The 21,824-nt window shown below is 44.5% G+C and overlaps 1 protein-coding gene across 3 annotated transcripts; it reads right to left on the bottom strand.

The window, feature by feature from the left end:
• Positions 1-1,247: 1,247 nt before the first annotated feature.
• Positions 1,248-20,124, bottom strand: LOC106604571 (mastermind-like protein 1). Of its 3 annotated transcripts, XM_014199342.3 has the most exons (6): positions 19,263-20,112; positions 18,219-18,517; positions 7,839-9,212; positions 5,166-5,375; positions 4,606-4,744; positions 1,248-3,652 (listed from the first exon to the last, which is right to left on the bottom strand). In XM_014199342.3, the coding sequence occupies exons 2-6, from the start codon at positions 18,495-18,497 to the stop codon at positions 2,592-2,594; spliced, it is 3,063 nt and encodes a 1,020-aa protein (XP_014054817.1). In that variant the 5' UTR covers positions 18,498-18,517; positions 19,263-20,112; the 3' UTR covers positions 1,248-2,591. The 3 variants fall into 3 exon arrangements, with proteins under 3 accessions (XP_014054817.1, XP_014054816.1, XP_014054815.1); XM_014199341.3 differs by having other exon boundaries at positions 7,839-9,206; positions 18,219-20,124; XM_014199340.3 differs by having other exon boundaries at positions 18,219-20,110.
• Between the last annotated feature and the right edge of the window lie 1,700 nt (positions 20,125-21,824).

The raw sequence follows: 21,824 nt of genomic DNA, 5'->3' as shown, positions 1-21,824 counted from the left end.
GTATTCTACACCATCTACTGCATCTTGCCTATGCCACACGCCATCGCTCATCAGTATATTTATAAGTACATATTCATCCCTTTACATTTGTGTGTATAAGGTAGTTGTTGTGAATTTGTTAGATTACTTGTTAGTCGGAACTAGAAGCACAAACATTTGGCTACACTCGCATTAACATCTGCTAACCATGTGTATGTGACCAATAAAATTTGATATATCAGCGTAGAGGCTATGCTATATACTCCCCTACACATTTGGACAGTGTCGCTAAAACTCTTAATTTCACTCTGTACTCCAGAATTTGAGATCAAACGTTTCATGAGGCGACAGTAAAGAACGTCACCTTTTATTTTAGGGTATTTTCATACATGTTTTACTGTTTAAGAAATTAAAGCATTATGTATCCAGTCCCCCCCATTTGAAGGTGTCATAGTTATTTTGGACAAATGCACATAGGGTGTTAATTTAGTCAATAGTTTAGTATTCGGTCCTATATTCCTAACACACAGACTACATCAAGCTTGTGACTACAAACTTGTTGGATGCATTGTCCCTTTTATCATAAGGGTAGAGTATGTTTCTGAGCACTTCTACATTAGTGTGGATGCTACCATGATTACAGAGAATCATGAATAAATAATGATGAGTGAGAAAGTCTGAGGCATTAAGATCATCATAACCCCCCCCCAAAAAAAGTTTGTCTTGGGGGTATGATATTTGTGCGTCTAACTTTCTCCCTTGTCATTATTCAGGATTCATTCAGGATTATCCGTAATCATGGTAGCATCCACATGAATGTAGAATTGTTCAGAAACAAATACGTAGGGGAGTGTATCAGGGATGGACAACTCCAGTACTCTGGGTCCTGATTAGTGTCAGTGACATGTTTTCCCCAGCACATCCCATTCAATTTCAAGTTAATAAACGTATTGCATTCTAAACCGGAGACCATGAACAGTTGATTTTGAGTCCAGTGTGTTAGGGTTGGGACAGAAATGTGTCAGGCTCATCAGTCCGGCCCCGAAGATTGGAGCTGCCCATTCCTGTGATATATGATGCAAAAATAATTACAAGGAAGGACAAGAAACCAGATGGAAGAAAGTCAAATCATCATCATGACTAAGTGGAATGGGATACATAGGAATACAGTGTTCTGCAGGATTCTACTCACACCTTACATTGGCACTTAATATTAAAATGCTTGTCAGTTACAATTCACACACACAAAACTAAGACAAAACACAGGGTCCGTTTCTAAATAACTATATTTACATAATACTCTTGTTTTACAGAGAACGATATTAAAAGTATGAAATACTTACAAAAATCCGCTGCAATATACATATAAAAATAAGATCTATCTTCAGAACAATCGGAAAATGCATACATACAAAAAATATATCGAAAAATGTACAAGGAGCCCCTGACACAAAAGAGGATGAACAAATTCAAACATCTCAACTTAAGTATCTGGCTGTACTGTCGTTCAAGGGAATGGAAAAAGATTGTCTGCAATGTGTCTGAAGGCAATAAATGTCCACTATTCATACATTATCTTATAGCTTGGTTAATAAAATGACAATGGACTGAATGTTTAAAGACAGTGATTTTAGGGTAACCATTTTAGAAACATGATACATACAAGCATCATTCAAAAGTGTTTTTGGAAGGTGTTGGGGGGCGGGGGTCATTGCACAACTAACAGAGGAAGAGTCTTGTCTCTTATAACATATGGGTCCACACTTACCAAATAATGGGCACTGGCTAACCAAATGAGTATGGCCGCCACAGTCGAGTCTCCTAGGCGCACCTCGTCATTGGTTTGAGAGTAGGGGAGAGATGGCACACGTCTATTTATTAGCAATATCTAGTGTATCACCACCAACATTTGACATGGGGGAATGTGTTACTAGGTCACCTCTGCTACATAGAGCATTCATTTGCATTTAAGGCGGCAACTTCTAACAAAGCAGAGAACGGGTAGGGGGCATAGAAACCAAAATAAGCACCTCTACTGTGGTGGTGCTTGTTTGGTAAGCGTTGACAAAGTGTGTGTGCGATGTTTGATTCACCCTTGATTCAGTGGTTTAGTACTGAGTCAGAGGTTCAGTAGTAGTAATAGTAGCAGAGTTCTTTCTATACGTTTCCCAGTCCTGGGAAAATGCTCCAATAGGAATCAACACAGGGGTTTTGGTCCTGCACACCATCATTCCCATCCAATCATTCTCCTGACCTTATATACACAGTACACACAATACTGAGGATGACCGTCTCTTAGCCGTGTCAGAACAGTAACAGGATTCCATTAGTAACTCTCGCTGTTCCTGCCTTTCATTGGCAATTGGCTTGGAACACATACACCAGCATTCCATCTCACCAACTCATTGGATGAATCTCACTTGCCTGAAGGCTTCCTCTCCCCAGCTCCTCTCAGTCTTAATCTACTGATCTGAAAAGGCAAGGTGAACACAACATGGAAGACGGGATGCCTAGCAGACACTTGCTCTCAACCATCCGGCTCTAACATTGGCGCAGATGGAGAAGAGGAAGCCACTACAGACTATTGAGATTCTCCTGTTCATTAAAAGTCATCAGTGGTGGCTAGCTAAGAGCTCATCCAGATCGTCCATCCACTCCTGTGTGCTGCGTTCTTTCAGCAGAGAGTCCACCAGGTCACTCTCACCAGGGAAGCTGGGCAAACTGCTAGCCCCTGACCCAGTGTTGTAGCCAAACGGCAACTGCTGCTGCTGTTGTTGGTTAGAAGTTCTGTTGCCCTGGTAGTCTTGCTGTCTGCACTGGAGCCCCTGGCTGACCGAACGCCCCCCCTGCGGCTGACCAAAGGCACCCAGGTCGGGCAACACCCCCTGGCCTTGGGAACCCTGCTGCTGTTGCTGATTGGGTAAGACTTGCCCGGGGCCTAAGGGCTGCCCAAGGGAAACTTGGGTGTTGGCTGCAGTCCTTTGCTGGGCCTGCTGCATCATCTGTTGCTGGGCAGGGTTCATGGCACCCATGGGCCTGCCGTTGGCATTGGCACCGAAGGGGGTGTTGCCAACAGGCATCTTGTTTGGTATGTGGGTCTGCTGCTGCATGTGGAAGGCGTTGGGGTTGGCAAAGGCATTGGGCGGGAGACCGCCGTTGCTGGAGGGAGGCTGCTGGGCACCCATAGCTTGCTGCATGCCCTGCTGCTGCCATGTTTGGCTCTGGGTGCTCTGCATGGCGTTGGGCATAACACTGGGCATGTTGCCGCCAGGCATGGAGCCGGGTAGTCTGGCTAACTGCTGCTGCTGTTGTTTCAGCAGGGTGGCGTTGGGCTGGTTTTTAAGGTGTTGCTGCTGGGATAGCATGTTCTGTCGGTAGGGGGCGCCCATATTGCCTACAGGCTGCCTCTGCATGGAACTTTGCTGGGAGGGGTGCATGTTCATGTTGCTGTAGAGTACCTGATGCTGTAAGGCAGAGTCCATAACACCCACACAGGAGGCGAGGCTCATGTCTGCCTGGCTGGAGGGAGGGGGGACACCAGGAGTGGGGCCAGCACCACCCTGTTGGCCCATGGTCATACCAATCATGCCTTGTTGCGTCTGGGGGAACATTCGCTGAGCTCCGGGGGCGGGGCCTCCCAGCGAACCCACGTTGCTCAATGGCTGTGACGAACCTGCAGGGAGAAGCAAAACAAGAAGAAGTGAGTCACAAAAACATGACAAATTGAAAAGCTAACCTTTGAATTATAAAAACATGTGTAACTATTATGCAATCTTAATCAATAAACTCATTATAGGAGAAGACCAAGTCTCTCTCAATATATTTAAATGGCTTTCCATGCCTCCATATCTGTGTCATTATTTTTCATGAACGCAGTTAGCAGAAAGGAACTGATATGGTCTAGCTACCACAATAAGTTCATGCCATTATGAGGTAAAAAGGACAGCGAGCACTGAGACAGCAGCTGTTCTCGCCAAAGACACAGAACAAAGGGCAAATGTATTCAGCAACGAGAGAACACAGACCTCATTACTAGTTTACCATTCAAATTAATCACACGGTAAGCAGCATTTGCATTGACGAGGTAATATTAGTGTACTGGCAAACAAAGTTGTTCTGTGTGAGTCACATCATTGAAGCAAACCTTCTGGCCCATGACCAGACATTTTCAAAAGGTGCCTATTCAATAGCAATGGGAAGTGCAAGCAGTGGTAGAGAGTTTAGCCGTGGTTCCAAAATCGCCCTCTTACCCCCTAACCTATATAGACCCGCTTTTTACATAGGTTATGGTCGATTTGTTTCAGGCTGTGGAAAGCGACTGGGTTGTGCCTGTTTATTCAGCTGGGTTGAAGGAAAATTCCAAAACTTTTTGGGTCGTCAAGAAACAAATTCACTGCCCTAGTGTAATGAATTAAAATAATATGGCTAAACATGAGAGGAAACTACATCTAGACAATTCAATGATCTGAAACCCATAAAGGGAAGTCAACGTCTGTACACTTCTGCCAGAACTCCAGTAAAGGATTGGATTAGAGCCCTACAAGCCCTTTTAAGGCCTTGGGAGTGTCTAGGGGGGTTGGGTTATGCTACATTGGAGGTAACGTGGTGACATAGGGTCTCATTTACCTGTAAACTGGGCGACCTGCTGCTGCTGGAAGGGGTTGTTCTGTGCCCCAGGTTGCTGGTTCTGTTGGTCCTGGTACTGAGGAGGGGGACGGGTCAGGTGCCTCTGGAGCTGCTGCTCTTGCTGCTGACGCTGTTTTTCCTGAAACACAGAAAACATATTAGAGCATGATTGTCATACATGCATATACCGGTGACTGAAATTCCTCCCATACATTCTCTTGGACAAGGATCAGAGATGGAAAACGCCTACTGTGAAACTGCCAGTCATATAACCACTTCTACATGCAGACAAATGGCTCCCCCTTGTGTATATGTTACTAATAGACAACATGTAGGGCTATGCAGCACTAGCAGGCACAGTCAGGTAAAACAGACAGAGATCCTGTCTCAGACTTTACATAGTAATAGGGCAAGTTGAAACCAATCATGTGAATGAGCCAGGAAGTCTGTTCTCTTTGTATTTTGTCGTTAGGATTGAGGGTGGGGTATGCTGCTCCTAGACCCTGATCCAAGACCCAAATTCTACCTACAGTAGATGACCCTTGACCCGGGGTATTAACCTGTTGGGCCATGATCAGCTGCTGCCTCTGGCCCAGTAGGAACTGTTTCTGCTGCTCCATCAGCTGCTGCTGCTTCACCGCCGCCTGCCCCGACAGGTAGGCCACGTTGCCGTGGTTTCCTGCCATGCCGTTACCGGGCCCCCCCAGCTGGGGGGCCATGGCGTTGCCAGGTCCAGGGCCATGCGGTGCGGCAGGGTATGCGTTCTGTTCCTGCAAAATTGAAATTGGGGAAAATGTTATAGTTATTCCACTAATGTCAATCAGAGGAAGAGGGAGTGAGACAGCGTTCAGTCTGAGGTAAGGCCTTAGGGGCCTTGTCAAACAAGTGGGGGGAATATGTTCACAAATAACATTTGATGTAAAGCAAAAAGCGTGGTTTGATGTAACGCAAAGGAAAAAGCATTCAAATCAAAGCTCAAGCTTTACCTAAAAATACTAGAAAAGTTGTGTCCATAATCAACACAGCTTTAAATGAAGACCGTGGTTGTACAACTTCAGTTTGAAAGTTCATAAGTTAGTTTATGGCCTCATACAAGTGCTTTCCTTGACCAGCTGTGAGAACCACAGCTCCATATTGGCAGTGTTAGCCTCAGCCAGTGTGCTAACCATCTCGCCATAGAAACATCTGGAAAGTTGGCCAGAGTTATCAGGGGCTAGCCTCAGGCCTCTAGCTCCGGCCGGGGGATATTCTGGGTCCGTCCACACACACACACACACACACACACCACAGAACACAGTTGAGTCAGGGAGATGGGGAGAAAGGGTAGGAAGAGCAAGAAGGGATCGGAGAGCCCCTTCTCGCGAGAGGAAAAACCCCAAGTGGGTTAACGGGGGGGGCTACTCCTAAAATATACTGGTGTGGAGGACAGGCGAGGTAAAGGGGGCGAGGTAGAGGGGGCTGCATGAAAGGCTGCTTTGTCGTGATTGTCCCCTCCCTGGTCCCCCCCCTCCACCACCACCCAACCCCCCATGGGAGACTGCATGCCAGCTCCTTAGCAACCAGCTGCTTGACCCAGACACACATGCTGTCCCCTCGAACCATGGGGCCCATGCCAGACTTGTAGGACCAAAATATAAGCTACAAGGACAGTGTGTGGGTTGTGTTTGTTGACTAACATAAAAAGCCTGCTAGGCCTTAGATTCACAATCAACTATCAGTCTACATGCAGTATGCCTTAAAGGCCCGAGTGCAGTCAAAAACATGATTTTTCGGTGTTTTATATACATTTCCACACTATGTTGGAATAAAACTGTGAAATTGTGAAAATTATAATGCCCTTTTAGTGTAAGAGCTGTTTGAAAAGACCACATAAAATTTCAGCCTGTTTTGGTGGGATGGAGTTTTGGCCTGCCTGGTGACATCACGTGGCCTGACAATTAATAGACAAATAAGAGAGTTCCAAACTGCTACGCCAATAACAGCTAGTTTTCAGTTTCCCCTCCCTACTACTCCCAGACAGTCCTAGAAGTTCTTGCTTGAGAAATGTCTCTTCGCTAAGAAGCTATTTTTGTTTCCCCATTGTAGTCACAGTCATGTACTTAATTGTTACCCAGAAATTACATGTTGACATATATATTACCAAATATAATTAAAACTATGCTATCCATTGGTGTGGTTCTTGACATGGAAAATTGTGAAAATAAGAGGTCTTTATTTGGAGCCGTTCTTTCAAACTAAAAGGGCAAGCTAGACGACTCCATTGCTAATTTTTAACAAGCCCTTATTGTTTGGCTTCAAAATGATACTCCCTCATTCACCAGCGTCGTAGCACTGGAGGAGTGTGTGTGTGTGTGTATGTGTGTGTGTTTTTGTACACAACATGGCCTTGGAATGTTCTTTGTGCCTCAGTTGTAATGCTATTCGCTGATGCCAGTATAAAACATGCTTTGGGCCTTCCCCCTGTTGGAAATGTTAATAGCTCTATTCTCCCAGTCAAGCCGTGTGAAATTGTGTTAGGCTTGGGTGATGACCATAACCAAGTCATGTAAGTGTAAGCCTTTCATATGCACTTGCTGACCTCTTAACTTTTTAACGGTTATTCAGAATACCAATATAGCCTAACACTTGATCTTTCCATGTGGATCCTTGACTCTTATTATTTTTTATTGCGGCACCTGTTATTCCCAGGTGGTCTCCTGTCCCGTTACTAACCAGGCCTGACTGTGAACAGGTGGTCTCCTGTCCCGTTACTAACCAGGCCTGACTGTGAACAGGTGGTCTCCTGTCCCGTTACTAACCAGGCCTGACTGTGAACAGGTGGTCTCCTGTCCCGTTACTAACCAGGCCTGACTAAACAGGTGGTCTCCTGTCCCGTTACTAACCAGGCCTGACTGTGAACAGGCGTGTTCAGAGTGGAATAGCCACAAGCATATTTTTTTACCCTGTTTTCTCCCCCACCGGGCAAACGCTCCCCTACACCGGACGGCACTGGGCCAATTGTATACCGTCCTATGGGGCTCCCGGTCACGGCCTGTTGTGACATCGAATCCCAGACTGTAGTGGCGCCTCAGCACTGCAGTGCTTGACTGTTGTGCCACCCAAGACCCCGATCCTTGACTCTTATAATGAAACCTTTTTAAGCCTGCTTCATGAGATCAAACCTGGTCACATAAAAGTAATGGTTACACAATGAGCAGTCTTGTGAAAAAGTTCAGGGTGAGCTGTATTCTTACCTGGCCGTGGGGTAGCTGTGGTCTGAAGGACAGGCCTTGCTTCTGCTTCATCTGCTGCTGCTGTCTGAGGAGCGACAGCAGCACTGCCTTGTTCTGGCTCTGGGCACTGGGGGGGCCCTGCGGTGGCCCCTGGGCCGCAGCCTCATAGTGGGACAGGGGCTTGGTGTTGCTGTAGTTGAGCATGGCAGAGCCCAGGCCCCCGGGGCCTGCTGCTGCAGGGTGGCTAAGCGGAGCCCCTGGTCCTTGGGCAGGGTGGCCCAGCATGTTGGTGTGGGGGCCTCCGGGCTGCAGGTACCCGCCGGCCACAGCTTTGGGTGAGCCCTTGTTGGGCTGTCCGGGCATCATCAGCTGGGGCTTGGGGTTATTTGGGAAGTCCTGGGGGTAGAGGGAGGGGCTGGTGGGCTTCTCCAGGCCGTAAGCTCCCCCTAGGGGGCTCTGAGACTGGGCCGACTGGGGTGGCCAAGATGGACGGCAGGGGTGGGACCCAGGGGGGTGGAATTTGGGGGCTTGCTGTTGCTGCTGTTTCTGAGCGTGTTGCTGCTGTTGGAGCTGGGACTGCATCTGCTGGGCTCTCTGCTGCTGGGCGGCTAGTTGCTGGAGCTGCTGGGCAGGGGACAGGTCTTTGGAGACAGGCCCCGGGGGAAGGCGGTGGTTCTGGGGAGGGTGCTGCCTGGATGGGGGAGGCTGCTGGCTGAGGGGCTGGGGCAGGGCCGGGGAGGAGACGGTGGAGGTGGCCGCTGCCGGGAAGCTGGCGGAGTGCTGCATGGGTGGCCCCGATGACTTGGGCCTGGCGTGGGGCGAGCCGGCGCACGAGTCCTGCTCGAAGGCAGTAGAGGCCGGGGAGAACTCTGCCTTGACGCTGGCCAGGTCCGGAAGCAGGAGGCCTCCCTGTGAGGTACCCCCAGACTGTGCGCCCGTCCCAGGGGTGGGTCCGGCCAGATCAGGAGGATCCTTGCGGTCCTCGAAACCGTCGTTGAGGATGTCCTGGATATCCTCATAGGCCACCGAGCGGTTGAGCTCCTCCATGAGCTCCGTCCACTCCTGCTCGTTGAGGTCAGGGAAGAGGCTGTTGCTGGCACCGCCCCCTGACGGCAGCATGCAGGGGAGGATGTCATCCATGGGCTCCTGCTTCATCTCTTTGAGCCGGAACTCCTGCTCCCCAGCGGCGGTGCCACCGGGTTCTCCACCATTGGGTATGAGAGAGTCAGCGCCAATGCCGTGCTTGGAGTCCAGGGGTGAGCGAGGGGGGATGCCGCCGTTGGACGTGCCATTGTCTAGGCAAGCCTTTTTGGACGGGGGGTAGCCATCGCTGAAGCCGTTGACCTGACCAGGAGAGCCAGCGCTCTCCAGCTTCCTTTTCACTGACTCCTGCAACTAGAGTAAATAACAAGTCAATAAATGTACAATGTCCCCATGTGGCTCAGTTGGTAGAACATGGCACCTGCGACACCAGGGTTGTGGGTTCGATTCCCACGGGGGACTAATATGAAAATGTATGCACTCTTTACTGAAAGTTGTCTGCTAAATGACTGAAACGTAAATTAAAACATTAGTACCATACAATAAACACATGCTGAAAACTGACAATGCTTTTGATTGAGATCCTTGGCACAAGTGGAGATTTTTTTAAATATATATATTTAAAGCAGGAATCCTTAGTTCTATCCATTTTTTTTTTTTACTTCGAAATGAACTAAATATATCCATTGATTCTTGAATATAACTTATAAAACGCATCATGAGCTTAGTTCAACTGTCATACCAACAGAATCCAAAATATGAGCTTGTTTTTCTGTTTGTAAATAATATAAATGTAAACTGACGGTATTGCCTCAAAACATGGTTCAAACTATTATTTTAAAATGAATACATTTATAGCTATATATTTATAAGATCATCTTTGAGAACTAACAACCACCAAAATAAAAACTACAGTCAGGGAGAATCAAAAATGTAATGGCTTGGGGCCCCCATTAATATTTTGGAATAATGTTTGAGTCACTCAAATAGCATAAGAACACATCAAAATGTGTAGAATTGTAGGAAAACAGCTTTCTCCGCTGCTGAAAAAAAATCACAAGGGAAACACTGAACTCACCGATTCCGCATGCGTTTTTCTGCTGCTCATTAAGAAATATGAGATTTGAGTCTTGGGGGTGAAGTTCGATGTGGGTGTGTTTTGTTGGCTTTAGCATACCCTGGCAGATACTGTTGTTTGTCCCTCTTGAAGTACGGTAGCAACATAGCCACTACCACTTCCTCAAAATAGTCATAATTAATCTAAGACAAATCAAGAAATCAAATTAATGTAGACGTTTTTGCCGAGGACGTTTTAGTCGCACAATTTTACATCTAGCTAAGGTGGTGTTAAAAGTTCCTTTAAAAATTGCATGAAAAATAAGTATTTTGCCAGAGTGTGCTTCTGTATGGCAGTGTTTCATAGTGAATCATGTCACAAAACATGTTGCAGCGGGACGCAAGATGCTTGCAAATGAGTTTATAATTTTGGAATATTGACAAATGGCAGTTGGGATGTAAGTGCGCATCGTCACTATCCTCATTTTACCAAGTAGGTGCTGCTATGTTTGGATAGAGCGCAATCCCCGCAGACTGTTCTCCATGCATGACAATTCTCCCTAGGCGTTACAATCCGTGTTGTAATCCAAACCCAATCCTCTTGTGGGTTAGGTCGTGACAACCTCATTACACAATTCTCATAAAACTCAGTTTTGGAATATACTGACTTGGACAAATTATCCTATTTAAACGTAAGTCAATTTTGACACTGGAGTAAATGTTTGACTAATATCGAAGCCGCCTAGGCCATTTTTAACTTCAGAGAAGTTGTTTTTTGCATTCAGTTGCCCTTTAAAAAGGGATAGAGTCAGATTAACTTTATGTATCTGCGTTAGAAGTAGTTTTGCAAGCCATTGCTAACTAGCTTACCAAAAAGACTGGAAGTCTATGGGTACAGCTAGCATGAAGATATGCTTAACGGTCCTGTAAACATTACACTGCTTCACAAGGAAAATAAAACCCCATTCAACTTTTATCTCTGTGTTGAGGCAAGTTCCCCATTTAAAATATTAAGCCCGTCGATGTCTATAGAAATTTAAATTGTCACAAATAAATAAGCGGCTACTTATCCCCAGTGGTGAGAAACAGACAGGAGTGCAGAGTATAACTGTCACTGATGGATTCAGACACAGAACCTTATGAGGTCAGTAATGCAACCTTATGACTTTATTTAGGTTAGCTTCCTGTGACTGGACTGGCAGCCTGCCATAAGGTATACAAGCCGTCTGCATAGTCAAACAGTCAAACTTGACATGGGTTTTTAGGAGAGCTTTACGCAGCTCTTGGCTCATATTCATCATGCAAGAGTGCTGATCTAGGATCAGTTTTACTTTTAAGATCATAATTAATAAGATTACATGGATGGCGGGACCTGATCGTAGTTCAGCACTGGGTTGTTGCCTATTTCACAAAGCGGGATCAATACGTTTTAGTCCCCCCCCCCCCCCCCCCATGCTAGAGTCTAGGGCTGACCCCAATTAGTCGACTGGTTTGGTCGATAGGCTGTTGGACGACCAAGATCATTTTTTGGGGTCGAGCAGTGGCAAATAGATAGATATTTGATCCCATCTCAGTGAACTAATGCATTGCGGCGGCCTGGCCAAAAAGACAATTTATGCTTGATCCGAAAATGTCGTCGGAGGCACCATTTGGTGGGTATGACGCAATCGTGGAGCCTCCAGATGCTCGTTCCGCATCGCCATGCGACTCCCAAATGTTGTAACAATGCGGAGGTTTCTACATAGCTTCGCATTGACATGACTGATTGATGGCAGGTTGGGGGCTGCACATCCTGTATAAAACACAAACTCACTTCCTTGACAACAGCTCCGCACTTCTTCGCAAAGCGCAAGAAGTATGAATGCCCTGACTTCCGCAGAGGCCACATCACCATAAATGCTGCATGGCCAATGCAGACGTCTGATTGACCATGCAGCGCCCAGATGCACAATGCACTGCCCTCTCCAGAATGCGCACTCTCCAGCCAATTTGTGCACATTCATTGTTTCATAACTTCATTTTGTGAATTGTTTGCTTTTGATTGTTAGTGTATATCAATTGCCCATTACATATAATCACCAGTATTACATTAACCATTAATTCCTAATCTACAATGTTTGTTTGGTTACGGTAATTTCTGTTAAGGCTTTCAATATATTATTCCAGTCTTTTTACCGTTCTCATTGTCGGAGTGGATACATTGTTTGCAGAGCGCACAACCTATTCTACACTTGTTTTTCACAAGGTTTATTTAATTCCTTTTCCGAGTTACCAATTTAGTGATGGTCTTGTTTGACGGGCACCTGATTACGGATAGAAGTAGGCCTATAGTATACCAGGCCCACGCGCAAATGTAGGCATATAAAATGTGACATTTGGGGATCTAATAGTATTTCTGATTAGCTTAATGCACCACCAATGAGCTGTGGAGCTTCTCAAAGTAATGTTTTCTTCACCTCAAACAGCAAGAAAACAAAGTCTGTTTTTACATGCAGCCATTGAGAATGACAATAGTTCCTCAATGTATTTTTTTTAAATCTTTCCAGCTCTCTCCCTTTTGACAACCACTCAGAATGACAAGGGGGAAATGCTGTGCTCTGATCCAGTGGAAACCTAAAATAGGCCTACCTGATTACTTATCAGTACTCGACTTAGGTTCCGGTACTCATTTTGGTTGTTGGTACTGTTTATATTTAGGTGCAGGAGCTTCACAATACGTTTTAGTTCATATTCTATAAGAGCAACAGGAGCTCAAGCAGTAGAAATGTTGAGGTGCCAGTACTCAGCTTCGGTGAGTTCCTTCCCAAGTCAAGCACTGCTTCTTATCCCTTGCGCAAATAGCCTACAGCGGGGTCTATCCCGAGCTCACTGGCACAGGAAACTGAGGGCCCAGAATATTTTAAACAACATAGTTGGCAATGGCAATAGAAGTTACTTTATAGGTTTGTATCATTTTAATTTAGATTTGGATAGAATTTTGATTTAACCACATGACAATGATTGCGATACGAAGACGTTATTATAAATTAAATGGAACTGTTTCATGAAAATGTGCTTATGACAAATTGCCATTCCACATGAGAAAGATTGTTGACTCTTCGTGTAGCCAATTACAGGCAACTTCAGGAGAGTAATGGCAGAATCTGCGAAAGCCCGCAGGAAAATGGTTGGGTCAGGTTAAGGTTTTTTTCCTTCTAGATCTCTGTCTCCCTCGAGGCATTTGTCTTATTTCATCAAACAGTAAGCTTAAAGCATCAGACAACCTCAATGCATATAGTTGATTTTATTAAAACACAGGGTGTGTCTAGACATGGAAAAATACACGTTTAAAAATGTTGACCAATCAATTTAACAGATTACTTTTGGTCAACCAACATTTTTGTTTTGTTGGGGAAAGCCCTACTAGAGTAATTTCTCCATTATTTTGCCAGGCTATGACAGAAACACTAGCCAACAAAATGTACGCTCATCTCATCCGAATGCAGAGGCCAAACCCCAGACTGACATCCTAGGCAACCAGATCCCCTCAGGTTTACCCTCCTGTGCTGAGACATTTGAACGTACTGGGGCAATCCGCGCAGATTGTTTAATCACGCTTGTATAGTACTGTGCACTTTTAAAGTGGAACTGACAGCATTTTAGCAACATGAAATTTCATTAACATCTGTTCATATACACCCAGGACGAATGACTTTTTTTTTTACATTCTGACAAGTGAGCATTTAGATATGGTAATTATAACATTTCCACAAATTCTTAGAATACGTAATTCCCAAACATTCTAAGGCATTTGCGAAAATTCTATACCAAGATATAGAGTGGGAAAGCGGCCATGCGTTTCTACAATTAAAAGACACCGGAGAAAAAAAAAAAGTGGCATTTCCGACTCCGACTCTCGACCCCGCCCTGTGCAACTGGGTCCTGGACTTCCTGACGAGCCGCCCCCAGGTGGTGAGGGTAGGTAACAACATCTCCACCCCGCTGATCCTCAACACTGAGTCCCCACAAGGGTGCGTTCTCAGCCCTCCCCTGTACTCCCTGTTCACCCACGCCTGCATGGCCATGCACACTATTTATCTGTGTACGTACGCATGCATGTAACCTCAGCAAAAAAAGAAACATCCCCTTTTCAGGACCCTGTCTTTCAAAGATAATTCGTAAAAATCCAAATAACTTGACAGATCTTCATTGTAAAGGGTTTAAACACTGTTTCCCATGCTTGTTCAATAAACCATAAACAATTAATGAACATGCACCTGTGGAACGGTCGTTAAGACACTAACAGCTTACAGACGGTAGGCAATTAAGGTCACAGTTATGAAAACTTAGGACACTAAAGAGGCCTTTCTACTGACTCTGAAAAACACCAAAAGAAAGATGCCCAGGGTCCCTGCTCATCTGTGTGAACGTGCCTTAGGCACGGTACAGCCACCTGGTTTCTTCACACATCGCGCTGACAGAAATAAGCATCTCTCTTGAAAGAAGAAGGGCGGGGGTGTATGCCTTATGATTAACCTCTTCACTATAGGGGGCAGTATTTTCACGGCCGGATGAAAAACGTACCCAAATTAAACTGCCTCCTACTCAGACTCAGAAGATAGGATAAGCATATTATTAGTAGATTTGGATAGAAAACACTCTGAAGTTTCTAAAACTGTTTGAATGATGTCTGTGAGTATAACAGAACTCATATGGCAGGCAAAAACCTGAGAAGAAATCCAACCAGGAAGTGTGGAAATCTGAGGTTTGTAGTTTTTCAAGTGATTCCCTATCCAATATACAGTGTCTGTGGGGTCATTTTGCACTTCCTAAGGCTTCCACTAGATGTCAACAGTCTTTAGAACGTTGTTTCAGGCTTCTACTGTGAATTGGGAGAGAATAAGAGCATATGGAGTCAGATGACTGAGAAAATGACATGAGCTCAGTGGCGCGCGCTCACGTGAGAGTTAGCTGTGTTCCTTTTCTTTTTTGAAGACAAAGGAATCGTCCGGTTGGAATATTATGGAAGATTTATGATAAAAACATCCTAAAGATTGATTCTATACATCGTTTGACATGTTTCTACGAACTGTAATATAACTTTGACTTTTCGCCTGAACTCACTGCGCAAGCACAGTGGATTTGGATTACTCGACAGAACGTGCGAACAAAATGGAGGTATTTGAACATAAAGGATGGACTTTATCGAAACAAATGTACATTTATTTTGGAACTGGGATTCCTGGGAGTGCATTCTGATGAAGATCATCAAAGGTAAGTGAATATTTATAATGCTATTTCTGAGTTTTGTTGACTCCACAAAATGGCGGGTTTGGTTGTGTGACTGAGCGCCGTACTCAGATTATTGCAAAGTGTGCTTTCGCTGTAAAGCTTTTTTGAAATCTGACACAGCGGTTGCATTAAGGAGAAGTGTATCTATAATTCTTTGAATAACAGTTTAATATTTGATCAACGTTTATGAGTATTTCTGTAAATTGATGTGCTCATTCACCGGAAGTTTTGGGAGGCAAAACATTTCTGAACATTGGATATAAATATGAACTTTATCGAGCAAAACATACATGTATTGTGAAACATGAAGTCCTATGAGTGCCATCTGATGAAGATCAAAGGTTAGTGATTAATTTTAGCTGTATTTCTGTTTTTTTGTGACGCCTCTCCTTGCTTGGAAAATGGCTGTGTGGTGTGGTTTTTCTTGTCTAGGCGCTGTCCTAACAATCTAATGTTATGCTTTCGCCGTAAAGCCTTTTTGAAATCGGACAATGTGGTTGGATTAACGAGAAGTGTATCTTTAAAATGGGATATAATAGTTGTATGTTTGAGAAATTTGAATTATGAGATTTGTTGTTGTTTTGAATTTGGCGCCCTGCTATTTCACTGGCTGTTGACGCTAGCGTCCCACATACCCCAGAGAGGTTGACAACATAGGCAGCTCACCGCTCCTTTGATCTGGTCTCTCACACTTTGTGCGCTGGCTGTGCCGAGCTGTTTAGCTTTAGAGAGAGAGAGAAGAGTGTGCGCATGGCTCATCTGATCTGGCCTCGTCTCTAACCCCATCACTCCCCCGGAGGAGAGAAAAGCTAGTCTAGTGACTCACTCCAGTGCTTTATGAACCTGAAAAACTGGTCTCTGTCTTCACCCTTTCACTCTACCCTCTCTGCCTCCCCCACCCCTTCTTCTGAGCAATCACCGCCATTACCCCACCTACCACAGACCCAAGTCACATGAAACTAATTAACATGTGTATAGACGGAGGAAGCCCTACAACAAAAGAGCTAGTGCCTGAGCCATGGAGGGGAGCATGCCGAATTCCACACCCCCGGACCCAGCGCTAAGATAACGCCCGTTTTTCCTTTGAAGCCACCGGCGTGGCCACAATGGGCCTCCCTGGGATGTGCAGGACTGGAACGGAGCAGCGGGCCAGTCTAACTAAAGGCTGGGGGGGACAGTTTATAGGACAAGCTTTAACCTCATACTGACTGGCCAGCCTGAAGCTGAGCCTTGTTAATATGGCACAGAGTGACTGAACGAAAGATAGGCTAGGTAGCTTGCTAGCCCAGTGCCAGTCACAAGTGGGCTAGATAACACTGCTATTCATGACTGGAATTTAGATCAGTTTTAGTAAGTGACATTACTCCTAGGTTATAGGGTTCATCAACAATGGAATGGAGAGTCAAGTTCTGCCCTGTGGCTTGATACACACACACACAGCTATACCGTGGCATTGCATTGTGTGGATCAGGAAAGGGCACAGAGCAATGATGAGTCAGAGGCTCAGAGCATTAGGCTGGGGGTGGAGTTGTTTTTTTCTAATACCCCTGAGTCATCATTCATTCAGGGGGTAGTTATATTGTCCTAATGCAGCTGTTGCCCAAATGGTGGGAGGCAGTCAATTCCTACTGGGCTGTGACTGAAGCCTGGGTTGTGGAAAAAAAAACATTTTAATATTTCTCAGAGACTTAAAGCTGGAATCCTTGGTGAAACTGCCCTGTCAATTTGGGATATTATGACAAAGTTACTGCAAACAACAAACACTGTCCCCCCCCCCGACATAATTGAACGTGCGATAGAAGAGCAGAATATGTACAGCAATTTGTTTTGCCACACTTCTCAACGCAACTCTTCTCCGTTTCGTCCACAAATCAAAAACAATACCAAATGTGCGGACAGTGACACTGTTTCCCCTAATGCAAATTCCATCGTTAAGAGGGGTCACAGAGGCAAAATGCTTCAGGTGGGGTTCATGGCAAAAAAACAAAACTGTCCAAATGGATACTGCCATGGTAGGTAGGTCAGACTGACAAGAAACCAAACTGCATGAAAATGTATTCCATCCTACTTTCCCTACCTCCACAACACATGTAAATACAAGACTGTAAATACAAGAGGTCGCCAAGTTGCCATCTGTAATTCAATTGTTCCTTTTCACTTTTTGGTTTCCCTCGAGTATAACATATGGCAGGGATAATTACTACAGGGTCAGTAGAGGTAAATTGAGCAAACAAAAATGTCCCCCAACACCCGATAGAGCCTTAATCAACACTGAAAACAATGGAGGCAGCACGATGGTTGATTATAAGTCCATTGGACAACTGGAAGATTGATGAAGAAAGAAACAAGCCTAGATATTATTAGAGAATGTTCTCGGTGTGAGCACTCACTGAATACTTAGCTACTTTTTCGAGCCACAAGAGAGAAGCAGTATTTTAATATGACTCAGCCTTCTTAAAACGTGTTTATCCCACTTTGGCTGCGCTATCAGCATTCTGATAATTTAGAGATCCATGACAACTCTACAAAATGGCTGTGACTAAACATGAACTTCAGTGCCAACAATACATGGACCACTCTAGTGGACACCTCACTGTGTGACACATAACTTCGACAGTATGCCTTGTTGAAAAAGTCCTTTCCATATTCTGTTACATTAACATTTATGTTTGAACTAATATAACGGAAAAATTAGTTTCACCACAGTAAAAAAATTGTGGAATTGTGAACATTGTGCCCCAGCATGCCAAAGGCTGCCTAGTAAACACAGCAGGACAACAATGAGAACATGTGACAGCAGCCACCCAGAATGCACACAGGAGCACACATGATACTTGCTACAACTCTTATGTGGCAATCACTGCACATGGAGCACACTGCAAATGATAGCAAATAATGCTCTTTCCTAGACTTGCAATCACTGCACATGAAAATGACTAATTTAACGCATGAATGCGCAAATAAAATAACTGCCATGAAGCTGTTATCAGATTTGTGGTGCATTTGCATCCACTTTCTGAAATGGTCACTTACCGCAATCAAAGTGCTGTTTCTGCTCTGCTCGGACGTCCCACCATCCCCTAGGTCTGCGTTGTTGCCCCCGGTCCCTGACCCTCTCTGAACTGCTTGGTCGGATGTTGGCTGTCTGTGCTTACTCGACCGCTTGGCCTTGGTTTGCAGGCACCGTTGGTGCAGTGCAAAGGTCTGCTGCCGTTCCATCTCCAGCCGCTCCCTCGCTGTGTTGTCGTAGCGGTTCTCGCAGCTGGTGTTATGCCTCCTGAAGAGCTCGATTCGACGGCGGAGTCGCTCCATCACCGCACTGTGTCGCGGCACTACAAAATCGGCCATCATCAATAAAGAGTGTTTTAAACTCTGGACTCAGGTTTCGGCAGTCCGGATAAAATGCTGAATTTGCTCCTTTTCAGGGTGGGCGTCTATACCCGGTACCCTTTTACAGAGTGTCAACTAATGTTACTGCTTCCATAGTCGACCTTTGTCTTACTAATAGACTTTAGTCACAACACTCGGAAAACGCACGAAAAAGACGATTAATAAAATCTTAATCAACTGCCTAGCCAGCAAGGTAGATTGTGCACCGTATCTGTCACATCATGAAAAATATTGCCACTAATAACTGTCTGGCTAACGTTAGCCAGCTAACTAGCTAAAGGCCCCAGCATTGGCTAGTTCGACAAATTCGCAAAAGCTCATTCACGCCTTGTCTATATGAATGAAAAAGTTTCAATTAAACTCATGTATCTTTAATATACTAAATAAATTAATTGTATCACAGATACGCACGTCAAATATCATTAGTTGAGACACTAATCTAGCCAAGTTACCGTTAGGTAGCTGCTCACTAAAACGCTAGTATGGGACTTCCTAACATTCCTCTGGTCAAACATCCAAAGTTTGTGCGAGAAAAGCCCATAACTTTCACTTTAGCCGCTACAGTAGCTATCTAACATTTAGCTAGCCATCGCAAAACTAAACCGTATTAGCTAGAACAAACATTTCACCGTGTAAGATTGTTATAGTTTACATTACATATTTTAAAACATCTTACTGACTACTTACCCAACTTTACGTAGCTGGTTAGCTACCTGTTAGCTACAACAAACACTCCAGTCTCATTGTGAAATTCAGTTACCGTTAACTAGCTAACGTTAGCCATGAAGTTAGCTAGCTAAACCAAGTGACGCTGAGTGTTTCTACTAAGCTAGCTAACTACTGTAGCTACAGTAACTTACTCCGGCAATTAACTTATGCTAGCTAGGCAGGATAAAACGTCAAGTTACCGATTACCACCGACCTACAAAACACTAAAAACGTTTGCTTGGTAATAACAAAAGTGCGCACAACTTGACTTGCAAGCCAAATGTTGCCTGTGTTCTGCCTGGCAAGCTGGTCCTTGGTGTAGATCCAAATAATGTGACTTGATAGCTAGCAGCCAACTGCAACAATATACGGATGTAACGGTGTTAGCTAGCTAGCTAGCTTGAAAACCAACTATAACAAAGCATGATACCCAGACTACTTCCTCCAGTACTGCTTACAGCTAGAAACACACAACCCGAATCTGATGCAGTTAGGTCAAATGCAAAACAAAAACAAATTGCGACAACAATCAAACTCTGCCCCTCTTTGCTATTTCTATTGTTTTCCAATGGACAGGCAGATCTTCGTCGCCATTTTGGAACAAGTTTTTTTCCTTTACTTTTTCTCTAACCTTACGCCTTGCAAGACAGTAGTGTTGCCAAAGATACTTTGTCGCTGTCCCCACCTCATTGTAACGATTGACAGTGAAAACAAACAATAGAGAGACCGTGGCATTTGCATGAATTTACAGTTAAAATGTACAACCTTGTATCCTTTGAAAACTTGTGAAAGTATGGCACAGTCAGACAGACTTCAAGTAAGCTCAACTAACGAATAAACACTCTTTATTGGAAGAATGTGTTGTAACTGATAAGTATGTACATCAAATCGCCACACTGGTGTCAGAAGTTCGATGGCACCTGTGAGTCCATCAGAGAGGCATGTACATGTCAGGGACTTGGTATAGAGAAGTGTGGCGAATTGCTCTCCGCAGGGCAAGCGGCACGGATGCACCAAGTCTGGAACCAACAGGACCGTGAACAGCTTCTACCCCCAAGCCATAAAACGGACCCTTTTTTGACACATCACTTATGCTGCTGCTACTGTTAATTATCTCTCCTGTTGCCTAGTCACTTTATTCCTAGTTATATGTACATCTACCTCAATTACCTCGTGCCCCTGCACATCGGCCCGTGTATATAGACAGCCAACTTATCGTTACTCATTGTGTATTTATTATTACTTCTCTATTTTCTTTCACTCTGCATTGTTGAGAAGGGCCCGTAAGTAAGCGTTTCACTTTTAGTCTACACCTGTTGTTTACAAAGCATGTGATGAATACAATTTGATTTGAAAGAAGGCAATAATGAAGTAGCCCTTGTGGTAAGCATGAAGTTTGCCCACGGGTTGCGAGAACAGGGGTGTATTCATTAGTCACAGACCGTAGCAAAAACGTTTGGCAACGGAATCCGGGTAATGAATACACCCCAGGGCTCATTGTTCGCTACATTGGTGTCAAAAGTGGGATGGAATGAGGCCATCGGAAGCACGGGCAGACGTACTTGGATCCTGAACGATGGTAAAGATATATGTGTAAATGTTGTGGGCTATATTTGCTCCTGTTTGTTGGTGGCCCACTCTTTGATGGCAGCTATGCACATCTGACAATAGGGATTTGGTTAGTTACTTTCTAAATGTAATCTGTCAGTTACATGTCCAAAATATTTAATCAGTAACATAACTTTTGTATTACCCAAACTCAGTAATGTAATCAGTTTAGTTTCAGTTACTTTTGGATTACTTTCCCCTTAAAATGCATTAGAATAAGACAAAAAGGATCCATCAAATGCATTTTGCGTCATCAAAATGGTCTCTAACCTGTGGTCAGACTCGTTTAGGTGGAACAAACTTTAATTTGCGCCTTTTTCCAATGCTGAATTGAATGTCATTGATTAAACAGAAAGGTGTTATGTTTTTTTCCGCAAACATCCTTTCTGAATTTAGGCATTCATGATAAAGTCATAATCTCGTTTTTCTAAAGTATATATAATCTGATTACAATATTCTTTCTGGTAAAGTGCAGCTAATTGATTAGTTCGTTTTTTGTAATCTGCAGTGCATGCATAATCAGTGAATTCAGAGCGCTGGAATTCCAATTGAAGGTGTTAGCTACCCACGTTTCAAAAATGTTCTATGAGCCACACACACGGGTAAACTATGCTTGTTTGCACAATGACAGGTTTAGCCAGTGCTTAATTTGTAAATCGGGAGGTGCCGGAACAAAATGTGAGCGCGAGAGTGTGCGACCTGGGGAGTTCTGAGGTACAGGAACGCATGATTAAAAAAAATAAACCTTTATAATAAAGCATTGCATGCATATCATCGCATTTGCGTAGTGGCATAGAGCAGTAGACTAGAGGCACTTACAGAAGTTGCACATATTGGGAACATTTTTAGTAGCCTAGGGTCTGAGGAAAATGAGTGCCCCTGTGACAACAATTTTGGACCCCCTTGTGGCCCCCCTAAATGTGGAGTATGAAA

Source organism: Salmo salar, chromosome 05 (genome assembly GCF_965601325.2).
Source record: "Salmo salar chromosome 05, fSalSal1, whole genome shotgun sequence".
NCBI classification, from domain to species: Eukaryota; Metazoa; Chordata; class Actinopteri; order Salmoniformes; family Salmonidae; genus Salmo; species Salmo salar.
The sequence above is the reverse complement of the archived record's forward strand: the minus strand, read 5'-3'. Positions and strand labels throughout refer to the sequence as shown.

Bases quoted from the DNA above. Each gene is read 5' to 3' on its own strand.
- LOC106604571 (XM_014199340.3), bottom strand. From the start codon at position 18,536: ATGATGGCCGATTTTGTAGTGCCGCGACACAGTGCGGTGATGGAGCGA. The intron at 9,213-18,218 runs GTAAGTGACCAT...TATTTACTCTAG, and splicing joins GAAACAGCACTTTGATTGCG to TTGCAGGAGTCAGTGAAAAG. The intron at 4,745-5,165 runs GTTAATACCCCG...TCTGTGTTTCAG, and splicing joins AGCTGATCATGGCCCAACAG to GAAAAACAGCGTCAGCAGCA.